This window comes from Hemibagrus wyckioides, linkage group LG11 (genome assembly GCF_019097595.1).
Source record: "Hemibagrus wyckioides isolate EC202008001 linkage group LG11, SWU_Hwy_1.0, whole genome shotgun sequence".
Lineage (NCBI taxonomy): Eukaryota > Metazoa > Chordata > Actinopteri > Siluriformes > Bagridae > Hemibagrus > Hemibagrus wyckioides.
This window is the reverse complement of record NC_080720.1, coordinates 27,845,615-27,858,523: the sequence shown is the minus strand read 5'-3', so window position 1 is coordinate 27,858,523 and position 12,909 is coordinate 27,845,615. Positions and strand designations below refer to the sequence as shown.

At 43.3% G+C, this 12,909-nt stretch overlaps 1 protein-coding gene across 2 annotated transcripts in view; it reads right to left on the bottom strand.

Annotated features, from left to right (window-relative positions):
• Positions 1-5,220: 5,220 nt before the first annotated feature.
• Positions 5,221-12,909, bottom strand: part of LOC131361394 (axin-2-like) — a 31,509-nt gene continuing 23,820 nt past the window's right edge. For both annotated transcript variants that reach the window (XM_058402462.1, XM_058402461.1), the window contains exons 4-11: positions 12,556-12,658; positions 10,796-10,936; positions 9,593-10,050; positions 9,328-9,504; positions 8,814-9,029; positions 8,260-8,355; positions 7,145-7,318; positions 5,221-5,538 (exon numbers count right to left, since the gene is read on the bottom strand). In XM_058402462.1, coding sequence (XP_058258445.1) covers positions 5,412-5,538; positions 7,145-7,318; positions 8,260-8,355; positions 8,814-9,029; positions 9,328-9,504; positions 9,593-10,050; positions 10,796-10,936; positions 12,556-12,658 — 1,492 coding nt within the window. In that variant the 3' untranslated portion in view covers positions 5,221-5,411. The remainder of the gene's footprint in view (positions 5,539-7,144; positions 7,319-8,259; positions 8,356-8,813; positions 9,030-9,327; positions 9,505-9,592; positions 10,051-10,795; positions 10,937-12,555; positions 12,659-12,909) is intronic.

Sequence of the window (12,909 nt, the reverse complement as noted above, 5' to 3'; positions counted from 1 at the left end):
ATGAATTCAGTTCCGAATACAGATTTGAGTAGGACTATTTACATGGCTGATTTTTTCCTATTTAGATTAGATTTAGTTTTTCCTATTCCAGATTAGATCAGATCTACACCACCTGTAACAATCCGATAGAAATTTTAGTCGGATCGAGCTCAATCAGATCGATTGAGGCGTTTACACCAGGGCTTTTTAATCTGATTTAGCTATCCGTCTGGATGATTTGGTTGCATGTAAACATAATGAATGAGGATTAAAGTTTCTTTCTTTCTTATTAAAAAAATGTCATTTTGGCCCATATATGTAAACACACGGCTAAATGCATGATGCTAGTGACACCTAATACCTATCTTTATTTTAACAGGGACATTTTTTACACAAATTGCACTGACTAAACCAATGAAGGTACAATGAGTGATGGATTTGAAGGACAACACAGTTAGTATTCTGCAAATTAAGCCTGTGTTCATGATCTAAACATAGGAGATAAATATTTTAGATAACTATTAAAACACACAGTTCCAGCCCTCCAAGTCTCTTTGTTTTTCTCTACTTTCCTATCTTTGGCAGAAGTTTCCCATGTTTTTGCATTCACTAGTGATTGTTGACAGGATTATGAGAGATGGGTTCAATTTTTTTTTCCATTCTCTCTTTTAATGTTTATGCTGCACTGAGATTGTTGGTGGGATTATGAGGGAGCTGTTCCTAAAGGCAATCTCTTTCCTTCATGAACCATTAATGCCATACGAAATCGGCATCAAGGCTCCCGCTTTGATGTGTTGTTTTGGCTGCTGAGCTCCTCTTTCTTCTCGTTCTCCAGCACTCCCTCGTTTCATCCCTCTTCCTCTCTCGCTCTCTTCTTCCGATTCCTCACGGTGACTGTACAATCAAATAATTACACGGATTGTAAACAAATGATTTTTACCTGCCAATTAAATATGCTAATGGAGAACAGCAGGGATGAAAGGCATGATTTAAAGGACCGCAGAATCTACAAAGGTGCAAGTGCACAATTGTGCCAGCCAGGGCGCTTACAGCCTGAGGAGGGAGGGAGAAGAGATAGAGAGATAGAGAGAGAGAGATGCTGTTGTTTGTGATGACTATGTAAAAAGGACTTATGAAAGTTTGCAGAAAAAGACCACATCCAAAACGCCACTGTCTTTTAAGTTAACACTCCATCTCTCCTTTTCTCTACTTGTCAAACAGTTTCAATACTCTCCTCCTCCCTGTCTCCTCACCTCTCCACCAGACTCAATCTTTATTTAATGTGTCTGGTGGTCAAGCACAAAGTAGAAGCTGCCCAGATCTCTGCTCTTTTCAAATCAGCTTGATTAGCTTTGCTAGCAAGCGTCTGATTTAATCAGTGATGGGTTTTCTGGCTGCGCAACAACCTACCATTTCAAAATAACCACGTCCTATCTTTGTAAGAAATTACTAGAAGTTTGCTGTTCTGTTTTATATTTCTTGTGGCTGGCCTCAAGTTCTTCTTAAAGACAACACTCAAGTTTATACAAGTTCTGAAGACACCACCACATATATAATATATATAGACAGCTACAGCGGTCATCAGAGCAGCATGAGGTGCAGCAGGTACCTCTAACTTGTGTGAAAATTTCTCAAGTTGGCCCATCCATGGTTCTGAATGAGAGCAGCTCATCTCCCAAAGCTGTACAAGTGTAAAGAAGACACACTATAGAGATGCCACATATGTCCAGGGGGGTGACATCTGTAGCAAGACCTGGTTTTTGAAATCTGGAAAGGGTTTGGTGAGGCACAGGCGGACGTTTTGCCATTTCCATAGTTCTCCCAGGCAAACTGGATAGTTCACTGAGACATGACACACTCATCGATGACTGCAAAACTAGGCTGCTTATGACTAGGATTGCTGGTAAGACCTTGGTTTAGACTAATGGTTTGTCACTAGTTGTAGGAAGACCTTGTTGATGCATTCCAGGAAACACTTGGTAAAGCCCTATTCCTGGTACATGGGCCTAGTTCTGTGACTACCATGCACCTTATTAACCGGATCTAGTGTACTGCTTGATGTCCAAAAAAGAGAATCTTTCTCCAGGGACTGCTAGGTAGTGGCCAGAGTCAATCTATGCTAAAGGTATACAGTATGCAGCAGCCAATGCAGCACATCACAGCATTATGTGCATCACATCATCTCTTTAGGGGTCTTAATGGGCCTACTATAGCTTTCTGAATGGGCCACCTGGCAAATTTGGGAATTGCATAGTATAGCAATAAGCCTTAGTAACAAGATGGCTTGGGAGTGACCTTGTGGTTGAATTCAGGATTTCATGCCAAGGACATTGCATCCAATTTTGTGTCTATTGTCCTTGCAGTGATGAACCTGTACCTTTGTCCTTGCTCTACCCAGTATGCACCCTGTGGTATTATTTAGACAAGACCTTGGGCATCTGATTCTCAGACCAGTTCCTAAGCACCAGCTGTGCGGGGGTGCTGGAGCTTGCTGCTCCATCAAATTGAGAGAAGCCAAACTTAAGAGAGGTTTGGGAACCTTACAAGGATATCCCCTGGTCGGTTCCCACTAGTGCTGTTACAGGCATGTCCCATAGGACAGAGACCCCAGGACAGACCCACGACCCACAACCCACTGTGAGATATTACATCTCATAGTTGGCTTGTGAACATCTGGAATCTGTGGTTGGGGAAAAGTCTGGGTTGAGCTTTTAAGTCTGTTGTATCGCAACCCCTTCTAGGAAACGAAGCATTAACAGACCGGGCATGAAGTCTGATAGTTTATGTGAACCTTTAGTTGTGGTTTTCTTGAGTATGGTTTGTTATACAATTGAAGTTCAGAAAGCAATAACTATACTCGAGCCTGCTTTGTTTAACAACTAAAAAAATAGAAAATGGCAAAAACAATAGGATATTTCTTTTATGCTCAAACTCAAAGCCCAGCTTGCAGAAATACATCTGAAATACAAGGGCAAGCTCCATGTATATATATATATATATATATATATGGCTGTTATGAAATTGTATGATGTCACAGATTCGTAGGCTGTTAGAGGCACTCGGAATAAATCCCACAAACTGGCATCTATGGTTAATCTGTTGCAGAGAAAGGACACAGAAGACTCCTCTGTCCTCCTAAGCAGATGCTGGGCTAGACATCCAGCTGCTATTGTGACATGCCACACTATGAGGAGCATCTCATTCTCATAAGCACTGTTTAGAGGATTACTACACTAGGTGGCGCTGCTACCTGGATGGTACCATCCAGATTTCCAGTGGTGTGCACAGCTGTCTCAACATCTTTCCAGTTAGTCCTGAGATGTTCTTCATGGCATTATGGTATATGTTGAGAAAAAGAAGGCTAGTTTTGTAGGTAACTGCACTTAATATAAACCGGATACCGAAACAGGATACCGTTTCCAGAAAAATGGTATCCTGATGACTTCCACTGCCCCTGGAGGTTCACAGTACCACAATTACAAAAGTAACTAGCATTTGTTCTTTCTTAACAGTTACAGTCCTGAGATGAGGACAGGAGCAGCATCACATCATCATCAAAGTCTTTTGAAGAAGTTCATGAAGACCAGGACAAGGTTTTTCTTTAATTTGAAAAATATAAACTTTAATAATAAAGGCTACATCTTTTAATAATTACAATAATTATAGCTCAAAGTAAAATCTTTTAACTGAAAACTCTTTGTATAACATATAATTTACAGATTTGATAAAATGAAGTAAACAAAAAACAAAGTAAAATGATATTATTAAAAGCTTACAAAGTGTTTCAAAACATAAAGCCCCTCTAAAAACCAAGGGAATATAACACCCTGAAACAGGGTAGCACATGGTATGGTCCATGTAGGCACAGGTGCTGCACTGATATCAAATAAACTTTAGTGACCCCACCCCACCTCCCACCCCCTTCACAAATGGATTATTCTAAAATATAAGCCTATGAGAGAATCTTTTTTTTTTTAAACGTCATGAATGTAACGTGTTGTGTGAATATGAGCTGTGAAGTGGCTTACATTTTTTGCAGTGTACAGAGTTCATTTCCTGCCAAAAGTAATCATGTGTAAAGGGATCGTCATAACATACATAAAATCACAATTTGTAACATATGCTTTTTCGTACGATTTTTCATTACGAGTATTATTCACATTGTTCGGTTTGCGCTCGGATAGCTGTGTGTAGAAGTAACGTATAGATATCGTGAGCCGTATGGTAACTGCAGCACCATCAATGCTACCTATTTTGCCAGTCCACAAGGGGGTTGTATATAATTTGAACCTTGTATTAGTGACAATTCCCGAGTTGTAGTCATGTTGCAAGGGCAACAATCGGTAAATGGAAACGTGAATGAAATTTCTATGTCCATTTCTAATTACAGAAATAAGGATTGCACTTGTGAAACAGGTATACAGTTACACCTTCCTATACACTTATGATTCCTTTTGACAGAAACAAAAATCATCCACACCAACAAACAAAGGCACCACAAGAAGAGCTTTCTGTAATCGACTGTCTCTGATTTCAGTCATGAAGTTCCCTCGACTGTAGAATTGTGTATAATCTTAAGGTTTTCAGTATGATGTCAAAAGCCGTCTAAGACAGAGAGAGGATGATGAGTTCTGGGCAATTTAGCAGCTAAAAGTGAGAGCTACAACAGTGATTTGCTGATCTTGAGAAGATTTAGTGGCAATGAGACCCTAGGAATGTCTAGTAATGAAATTTTGAAGAAGTAGTAACTGCACAGGCAGCGTTCGCTGCAGCAAAGTCTTATCTGAAAAGTGTTTTAAGAGGAGTGGGAGGTGTGTGTGTGTGTGTGTTGCATTACTTATAAAAAGGAACTGAAACAATGGTTTCAAGCAGCGTGTCCTTTCTATGGACGTGAGAATCAGGAAAATTGGGATATTATAGATCAATAAATACTTTTAAAAAACAAAAGGATAATAAAAAAAAAACATCTTCCGAGGACACATGTATATACACACGTAGACGTGTATGTGTATATATGCATGTATAGAGTTCAATAGATAAAGCAGATGATGCACGGTAGGCTCCGTCCACTTGCTGCAGCGTAGTGAACTGATCTGCACCTTCAATGGGTTTTTTATCTCCGAGCGACAGCTCAAAATTGTTTTCTAAGGCGGACTGGTTAGGAAAAAGAAAACGCTCCTCTTCATTGGTTATTATCGTTCCTTCGATCGCTTCATCTCGTGCCAGTCAGTCTTCTTCTTCTTCTTTTTTTTTTCAAATATATTAACTCTAGGTAGCTTTAAAAAAAAAAAAGGCACGCATTTGTGCCAACGGAGTCTGTTTCACCTGGTGTCTGATAAACTGCTAGCCTCGTGTCTGAAGTTCCTAGCGGCAGCGTGTTTGGATAACGGAATTTCGTATGTTATCCCAGAGCTTTGGCTAGCTGGATGTGCTCAGTCCATGCGCTCGACTTTTCCCAGGATCTTTCCTTCGTACATGGGCAAAACCGTGCCGTCCTCCCAGATCTCCTCGAACACAGCACCGCACTCGAACTCATCGCTGGCCTTCTTAAAGTAGTACCTTCAATGGAAAAAATAAAAGAAGATGTCTGGTGAATATACATTCCCAATATTGCTTTTTTCCCTCCCTGTTATTTACCAAGGTGTTCCTTATGCCACTGCGGCAATGATTTAAGTCCATGAGTCTGGGACTGAGTAGACGTACAGACATGCACACATAATCTCCAGGTCATATAAACCTTCTCAAGTTAAATACAACATGACTAAAATTGTAGAGTTTAAAAAGCCCCTTTCTGTTTGGACTGAGGCACATAGCAGCTTTGGCCTTTTGACAGTAAAACCAGGGAGCTTCACAGTGACCTCAAGGGTGTTCAGAGGTCAAAGGTCACATAACCCTGGCACAAAGACAGCACTGAAGTTTGAGTTGGGGCCCTATTCTATCCTGAGCCCCTAATGATCTGAGGTCTCTTTAAAAAAAAAAAAAAAAGGAGCAGGGATCAGCGGGGAAGATTTAATGATTGGCTTTGTAATGGAAAAATGCCTGACTCGCACCATGTGTGGGGCAGCTTTGGAATTCCACAGCCTGCTTAGGTTTATGGGTGAAAGCTGACTAACTCACACAAACAGCATGTGTGTAAACTTGTTTTCTCCCCTCAAGATGCACCCCACACACACACACACACATAACCTTTCTTTTTTAACTTCTCTCCGAGTCTCGCTCATGTAGTCTGTATTTCTATTATATTCTGTATTCTATATACCAGTTGTATGTCTCAATTAGGAACGCAATCATCACGGCATCATGTAACCTTGGCACAGATAAGATAAGCATCTCCCTCTCCATCTCCACCACACTGTTCTCCTTCCTATCCTTCATATCCTCACATCTCAGAGGAAATTAATCACCCTCCCAATCTAGGCAGAGCAAAGTAAAGCTGCACGAGGACGAAGTGAGAAAGTAAAAGCCAAGAAGAAGAAAAAATAATAAAGAGAAGGGGAAAGTAAAAAAAAAATGTGTTTGTTGTCGCATCTGGTATTAATATTGTCTGGTTTTACAGGGTTAAAGAAAGAAATGAAATATAGATTACTGATTTTATGGCTTTGGTGAATGACACTATCGTTGACTAACAGCTCAACAGGTTACAAACTTAACCCTTTCGTTTGTTTTAAGTAATAGATTTTAACAAAAGCATATAAGCATGTAAAGCATTTTTCAGCCATTGTCTAGACATGTCCTAAGCCTCTGTTTGAGATCGTTTCAGGTTTTAGCGTCCAAGTTCAAAGGCACTCCGGGTCCTGTAAAGTGTTGCCAGTGTTGAAGATGTGCGTTTGTGCATTTGTGAAGGACTTGCGGCTGATGTAATCCCAGGAGGAATCTGAGAGGCTGTCAAACGTAGCAGCTCAGTGGGCAGAAAATAATAGGGTTTGGGCCGCAAAGCCATGCTTATTAAGAATGCCTTAGCGTGGGAATCGGGGGCTGACGTGACCAGATCCATGTGCGCAACACAACCTGCCCCCTTCACCCCACCCCACTTCTCCACATGCTTTTGATGGTGATATGCTTCTCATCTCAGACATCTCATCTTAATTACAGAGATCGGTCTGGTTTCAGCTCTGTGGATGCCAGGCAAACAGGCGTCCGTTGAAAATAAAGAAATCCAATTTACCTGTAGTTGCCTTTCTTGCGAAGCTGTTCTTTGAAATGGCCGAGAGTGAGGCTGTGGGTCTTCATGAGTCTGCGGTACGGGATCTCCTCGCCACAGAAGAAGTAGGTGACCACCAGCTCCGAACCAGAGTGGGCGCTGAAGTGTCCGGCACTCAGCCGCCGCTGCTCCTTCCACCTTTTGGAGAAGAAATGAAGATGGGTTAAAGCTGTGAAGGTGGCACTGATATCCTCAGTTAAGCCTGTTAAAAATAGTATATGCCATTTTTTATGTTTTATCTAAAGAATACAGTGCAATAGTGGTTACAATTCCAGAGGTAAAAGCCGGAGTAAATACAACCTATGCAAACTCATCTTGTTTTTTTTTTTTTTTAATTAATTACATTTTTAAAATATAGGTTCATACTGAGATGGATTTTTTTTGTTTGAGAAAGTGTGTCCTTGATTAGAAAAACCATGCCAGCAGAGGCTGAGAGGAGACTTTTCTCAAGTGTAACATGATTATGTTGCGTCTGAAGGCAGCAGGAGCTGTTGTGCAGCGTGAGACGGCTCTGCGAGGGCCCTCCCAAGTTTGATGGATGATGGGCCTTTGTGTCAGCGTCTAGGCTTTTCACTAATCTGACCTCTCGCTAAGAAACCCCGACAGGCTTTCGATTCTGCCTTTCTCGTTCCCCCCTCCGCCCTCCCCCCGATGTTAACGTGACGGTCCAGCTCAACCTGTGCACAGTGGTGCAGTGGCAGGCTCAGAGGGCCGGCCTGGACCAACATGTGTTGCAGGGGTGGCCAAAGGGCAAGCCCCCAAAAGAACTGTGAAGCTTTTCATTCACTTCCAGGGCTTTGTTAGCGCCGCTTCAGATGGTGATGGTTCGCCCTGAGACAGCTGGCTGGCTAAAGGTCAGCCAATTAAAGCTCAGAAGAGTGTGTGTGTGTGTGTGTGTGTGCACTGGCTGTCAGGTGGCTGTGGATGGACATCAAACATCGCCACAGAACACTGAGATGAGTGACAAAAATATTTCAGGGATTGTTAAACCTAAAAAAAACACCCGGATTCCTCTTAATTCCTCCTCTTTTAGCTCAGCCTGCTTGAATAAACAAATCAAATCAAATGAATAAACTTACTCATCCATCTGCAGGGCAGGGTTCACGAGAGGCGAGCTGCTGCTGGAGAAAAGTGAAGGATGCACTCTTTCTCTCTGCAGGCTGGAGGCTGAGTGTCTGTGGGTTTAAGATGCATTGTGTTAGGAGAGAATCAAGACCCGAGCTTCAAATAACACCGAACCGGAGAACTGGAACTATTCTGACATTTTTTACTACAGGAATCTAGATTACTTTGCCAGTAAGTGTTGCTCCGTTGCTTCGGCTTTACTTCACACAGACGGAGCCAAAATTGTAAAGTTTTTCGGTCAGTATTTCTTCGAAACCCAATAGAAAGTCTGTTGTGCATACACCAATCCAATATGGAGCAAGGTCAAGTCAGGTACTATGGTTAAAAATCGTGGTGTACTTGGAAAAGCATCATATGACCATCGGGTATCAGCATATACTCTGAAGCAATGAAATCTGTGCATCCCTAAACATACATCCTGAGTTTTACCTTTGCAAACAATGATGAAAAGGTATCTTAACTACAAGATATATGTTACTATTCAATATTTATATGGCTAAATCTCTACCTTTGTTTAGTGGGCTTAGAGGCTTCTTCTAGTCTTCGACAGGCTTCTTCAAGCTGGGTGAGGGTATTAGGTGGGGATAGAGGGGGCATAGTGGGATCCTGGATGAACGGGTGACCCGGATGGTGTGCTCGAGCATGACCACCTACTCCTCCACCACCCCATAAGGGCGTCTTTGAGGACGAGTCGCTTGGGTGCATCTTCTTCAGGCCTTGAGAACTGTAAAGGAAGATCTGTTTGTTCATTATGCCATATTGGATTTTAGAACAGATTTAATTCTTTGGCCAACATCTGCGCTTTGGGTTTCATAGCAGATTAACTTTGCATGTCGTATCCAAGCGTGAAATTTCAAGCCTTCTTTCATTGTATATCGTTATCGAGACTTTGCCTTCGAAGCTTTTAGATTTTTAATATCCGTTGATGTCTGTTGCCAATATTGTGACTCATTGCCTGTTTTTGATTCACTCTGTGAGTGGATACTCTATATAGCTACAAAGTGTGCTCATGTGACTCTCACCTGTGAGGTTTGTGCCTGTTCTGCCTCTCGCTTTCCAAGATCCACTGCCACACGTTGTGAGATCGGACCATACCGTCTCGAGGGAGCAGAGGTGAGCTGCTTTCCTCTTCGCTTGACTTGCAGCCACTCATTCCATCACTAATGTTACTAGGACGCTTGGACAACGTGCTGGGACGCCTAGACAAGAGCAAAAGGAAGTCAGGCCCAAGAGATCCCCAATAGACTTAGCTCTATATAGGTAACGTATGTGACGTATTCAACTCACCCTTGCTGGAAATCAGCTGAGTTATGGCACCTCTGGTAACAGTAATCCGAGCCGGATGAGCCTAGACACTGTGCCACACGGTGTGCCGCCTCGGCCTCCATCTCCTCCCTGCTCTTGGGTGAAGCCGAGTGGTGGTGGTGAATGTAGTGATGATGGATGTGCTTGGTGGAGGGTTGGGTAGTCATCATGGGTGTCTTGGATGGGACAGAACAGTGCATGCTAGGTAAGAGATTGGGGGCAGAGCCTTGTTGATGGTGATGGTCTGGCGAACGGGAGCGAGGCGAGTAGCCTGGTATGCCAGGTGACTGGCACCCTGGGGTCTTTAGGACTCTGGATAGGTGTTCATCCAGGATGGCCTGAGGGTCTTCATCACACAATGCAGAGGAGAGGAGGTTGAGAGAAGTGGGAGGCTGCTGGGGGACGACTACAGCTAATTCACTGTCATCTCGTTCTTCTTCCTACACACACACAGCACAGGAGAGTGAGTTAGCTGACATTCTTGCTGGTTGTTAGAACTGCTAAACTATTTTTCCACTCTGTGTACAAAAGTTCTCGAGTTCTCAAACAGTTTCTGCCATTACATAAAGGAAAAGTCCAGCATTTTTTTTTCAAACTGATCTCTTATTTATTGCATTGCCAGCTTAGAAAATCGACACGTTTTCCAGTCCTGAGGCTTGCATTATAAATGAATCCTGAGTAAACAAGTTTTTCTGAACCTTTCACGGTAAATAGAAACATGACAAAATTCTTGCCTGTGGTAATTGATAAGATAAAAATAATACTTGAGTATTCCTTTAATGATTTGCCAGAGTTGCAGTGTCGGTCAGAGACAATCAGGCAAGAAAGAGACGATCTTCTAGAAATATAAAGCATGCACTTTTTTATCAATACCACAGGCAAAACTAATAAGGCCAAGAAGGTGCCGAAAGGTCACGCAGTTCAAAGATCAGAGGTCACATGGTTTAAGAGGTTGAAAGGGTTAGGCACTTAGGAGAAGAGTTGCCCTGAGGTCCTGCCTCAAAAGAGGCTTTTCATCTAGCAATAATTGAGTGTGATGAGGTGCGGCTGTGTGTTCTGGACAACTGGAAGAATCAGGCAGGGAGCGATTTAGCTATAGTTTGTTGTCACAGCCTAACTGTGTATTTGATCACATGTCTATGAAATGTATTACAGCCATACTGGAAAATCCTGGTGGTTACTAACCTCCTGTATCTGCTGCAATCTTTCCTCCAGGGAGCTAAGCGTGTCCTGCTCGCGCTTCAGTTTCTCCAGACGGGCGATCAACTCTGCAGCGAACGCAGATGGCTTCACCGGAGCCATCTCTCTCGGCAATCGCTGCGTCCTCTACAAACGAGACAAGAAAGCACGAGTTAGAGCTAGCTGCTCAGCATCACCGTGTAAGATGCAGTGCAGTAGCAACGAAATAAGAAATTGAATTATCTTTTAGTCTTTTTAGTTTTTGTGACCAGACCGACCTCTGGATACACAGCCATTTTTCTTCAGGATAGATACTACAGTTTGTACACTCTTATTGTATGGCCTTAAAATAAACCAAGAGAGCATATCAGGTGTGTTACATTGCTATACTTTATACAAGATTGTGCATTTCTTCATATTTACATCTCAAGCTATTGACCTGACCCTGAATCTTCAAATACCCTTCATCTCTCACTTCTCATCTTCTTTCTTTAATGCCAACTGCCAAAAGTACTGCCAGCCTTGGGCAAGAGAGCTGGACCAACACATACACACACACACACACACACACACATGTGCACACACACCCACCCACCACCCATGCCATCAGCATGGAAGCTCTGAAGTCAGCCAGCTTCAAAGAACCCTTGTCAAACATCAAACACACGCAAGGAGTGGGGGCGAAGGGGGTGTGGGGGGCGACACAGGCTTTTAAATCCCAGAATAAAAGCCAGATAGACAGAAAAAAAGAGCAGGGGGACAAAATTAAAAGAAGAGGAGAAAAAAAGGGAGGAAGAGGGCCGAGAGAGAGAGATGGAGTGAGGGGGCTGTAGGAGATCAGAGAGAGAGAAGTAGTAATCTATTTCCTGACCATGAATAAGCCACGTCAGGGCAGTTGTCCCAGACTCAGAGAGGGTTTTTAAAATAGTTTTGCCCCATTTCCTGTGAAACAGCGTAGAAGTTTCCGGCTAAACTTTTGCCTCCTGCCTGGGGGTGCAGTGCATTGCTGACTAAAATCAAGGAATTTTTTTTTTAAAGAATTGCCACTGTAACCTTTGACCTCAGTGAATACTCAACCCCAAACTCAAGTCTCTGAAACACCCCCAACACCTCCTGCTACCAAACACACCCTGCTGAGCCCTACACCATGGGGAGATCAGAGAGAGGAGAGGGGCGGTGGAGGGGTAGAAAGAGGGGGAGGTTTACTGCGACAAAAACACACTGAGTAGAAGGGATGGGAAGGGGGGGTGGTTTGGGGTTTGGTTCTCGGCTGGAGGTTGTCACCAAAGAAGCCACACAAGCCGCCTGCCTGCATTCAGCCTCTGATCAAAGGGTGCTGAGAATCGACTCCTGCTCTCACTTCCAGATCCTGACCACTTGACCCCTGCGTCCCGCCCTTCCTCCTCTTCCCCGTCCTTTGGTTGCGTCATATCGTCTCAGGACCGGAATCCGAATCTAAAATCCGATCGGAACCTTTATCTTTATCTTCAAACAGCAGCAGGGATGCGAGAGCGTTATTTCTATGGAGATACACGCTGGGGGTTGAAAGGAGGAGGGGAGGAGGATTGGTGGGGGGGATGCATATGCTAATGCACTCTTTCATTTGTAGCCTTTTATATGAAAATGAGCGGAAGAATATAATATTCTGTCAAAACACGAGCTTGGAGAAATAAAAACAGTGATCCCACTTGGGGGAGAGGACCCAGCTGGCAGCGGCGGGAGTCACTGATCTCAGAGGGAAGAGGGAAAGAGAGAAAGAATCTTACGGGAAAGTGGGGGAGCGAAACTTGTCCGTTGATCTTGACGCTCCGGTGCATCTCCCGCTGAAGGTGTTTCTTGGTGCCCAGCTTATACGGCGGGATCCCGTCCCTGTTCAGAAAAACAAAACAAAACACTCATAAGACCACAAGACAACAATCTTCAGACTAAACACTGCATTAGGTTTCAATTCTACGAAGTACAAAAGAAAGGCCCGTTTGGTTTGGAAGCGACCTGCTGACCCATTATGTTTTATTATTGGAGAATTTCTTGCTTTGAAGGCTGCATACCACAGCCTTCTCCCTTGACAGCAGATCCAGTAACCCTTGCCTTTACTGCACTCCCCCTTGGCCTCTTTAACT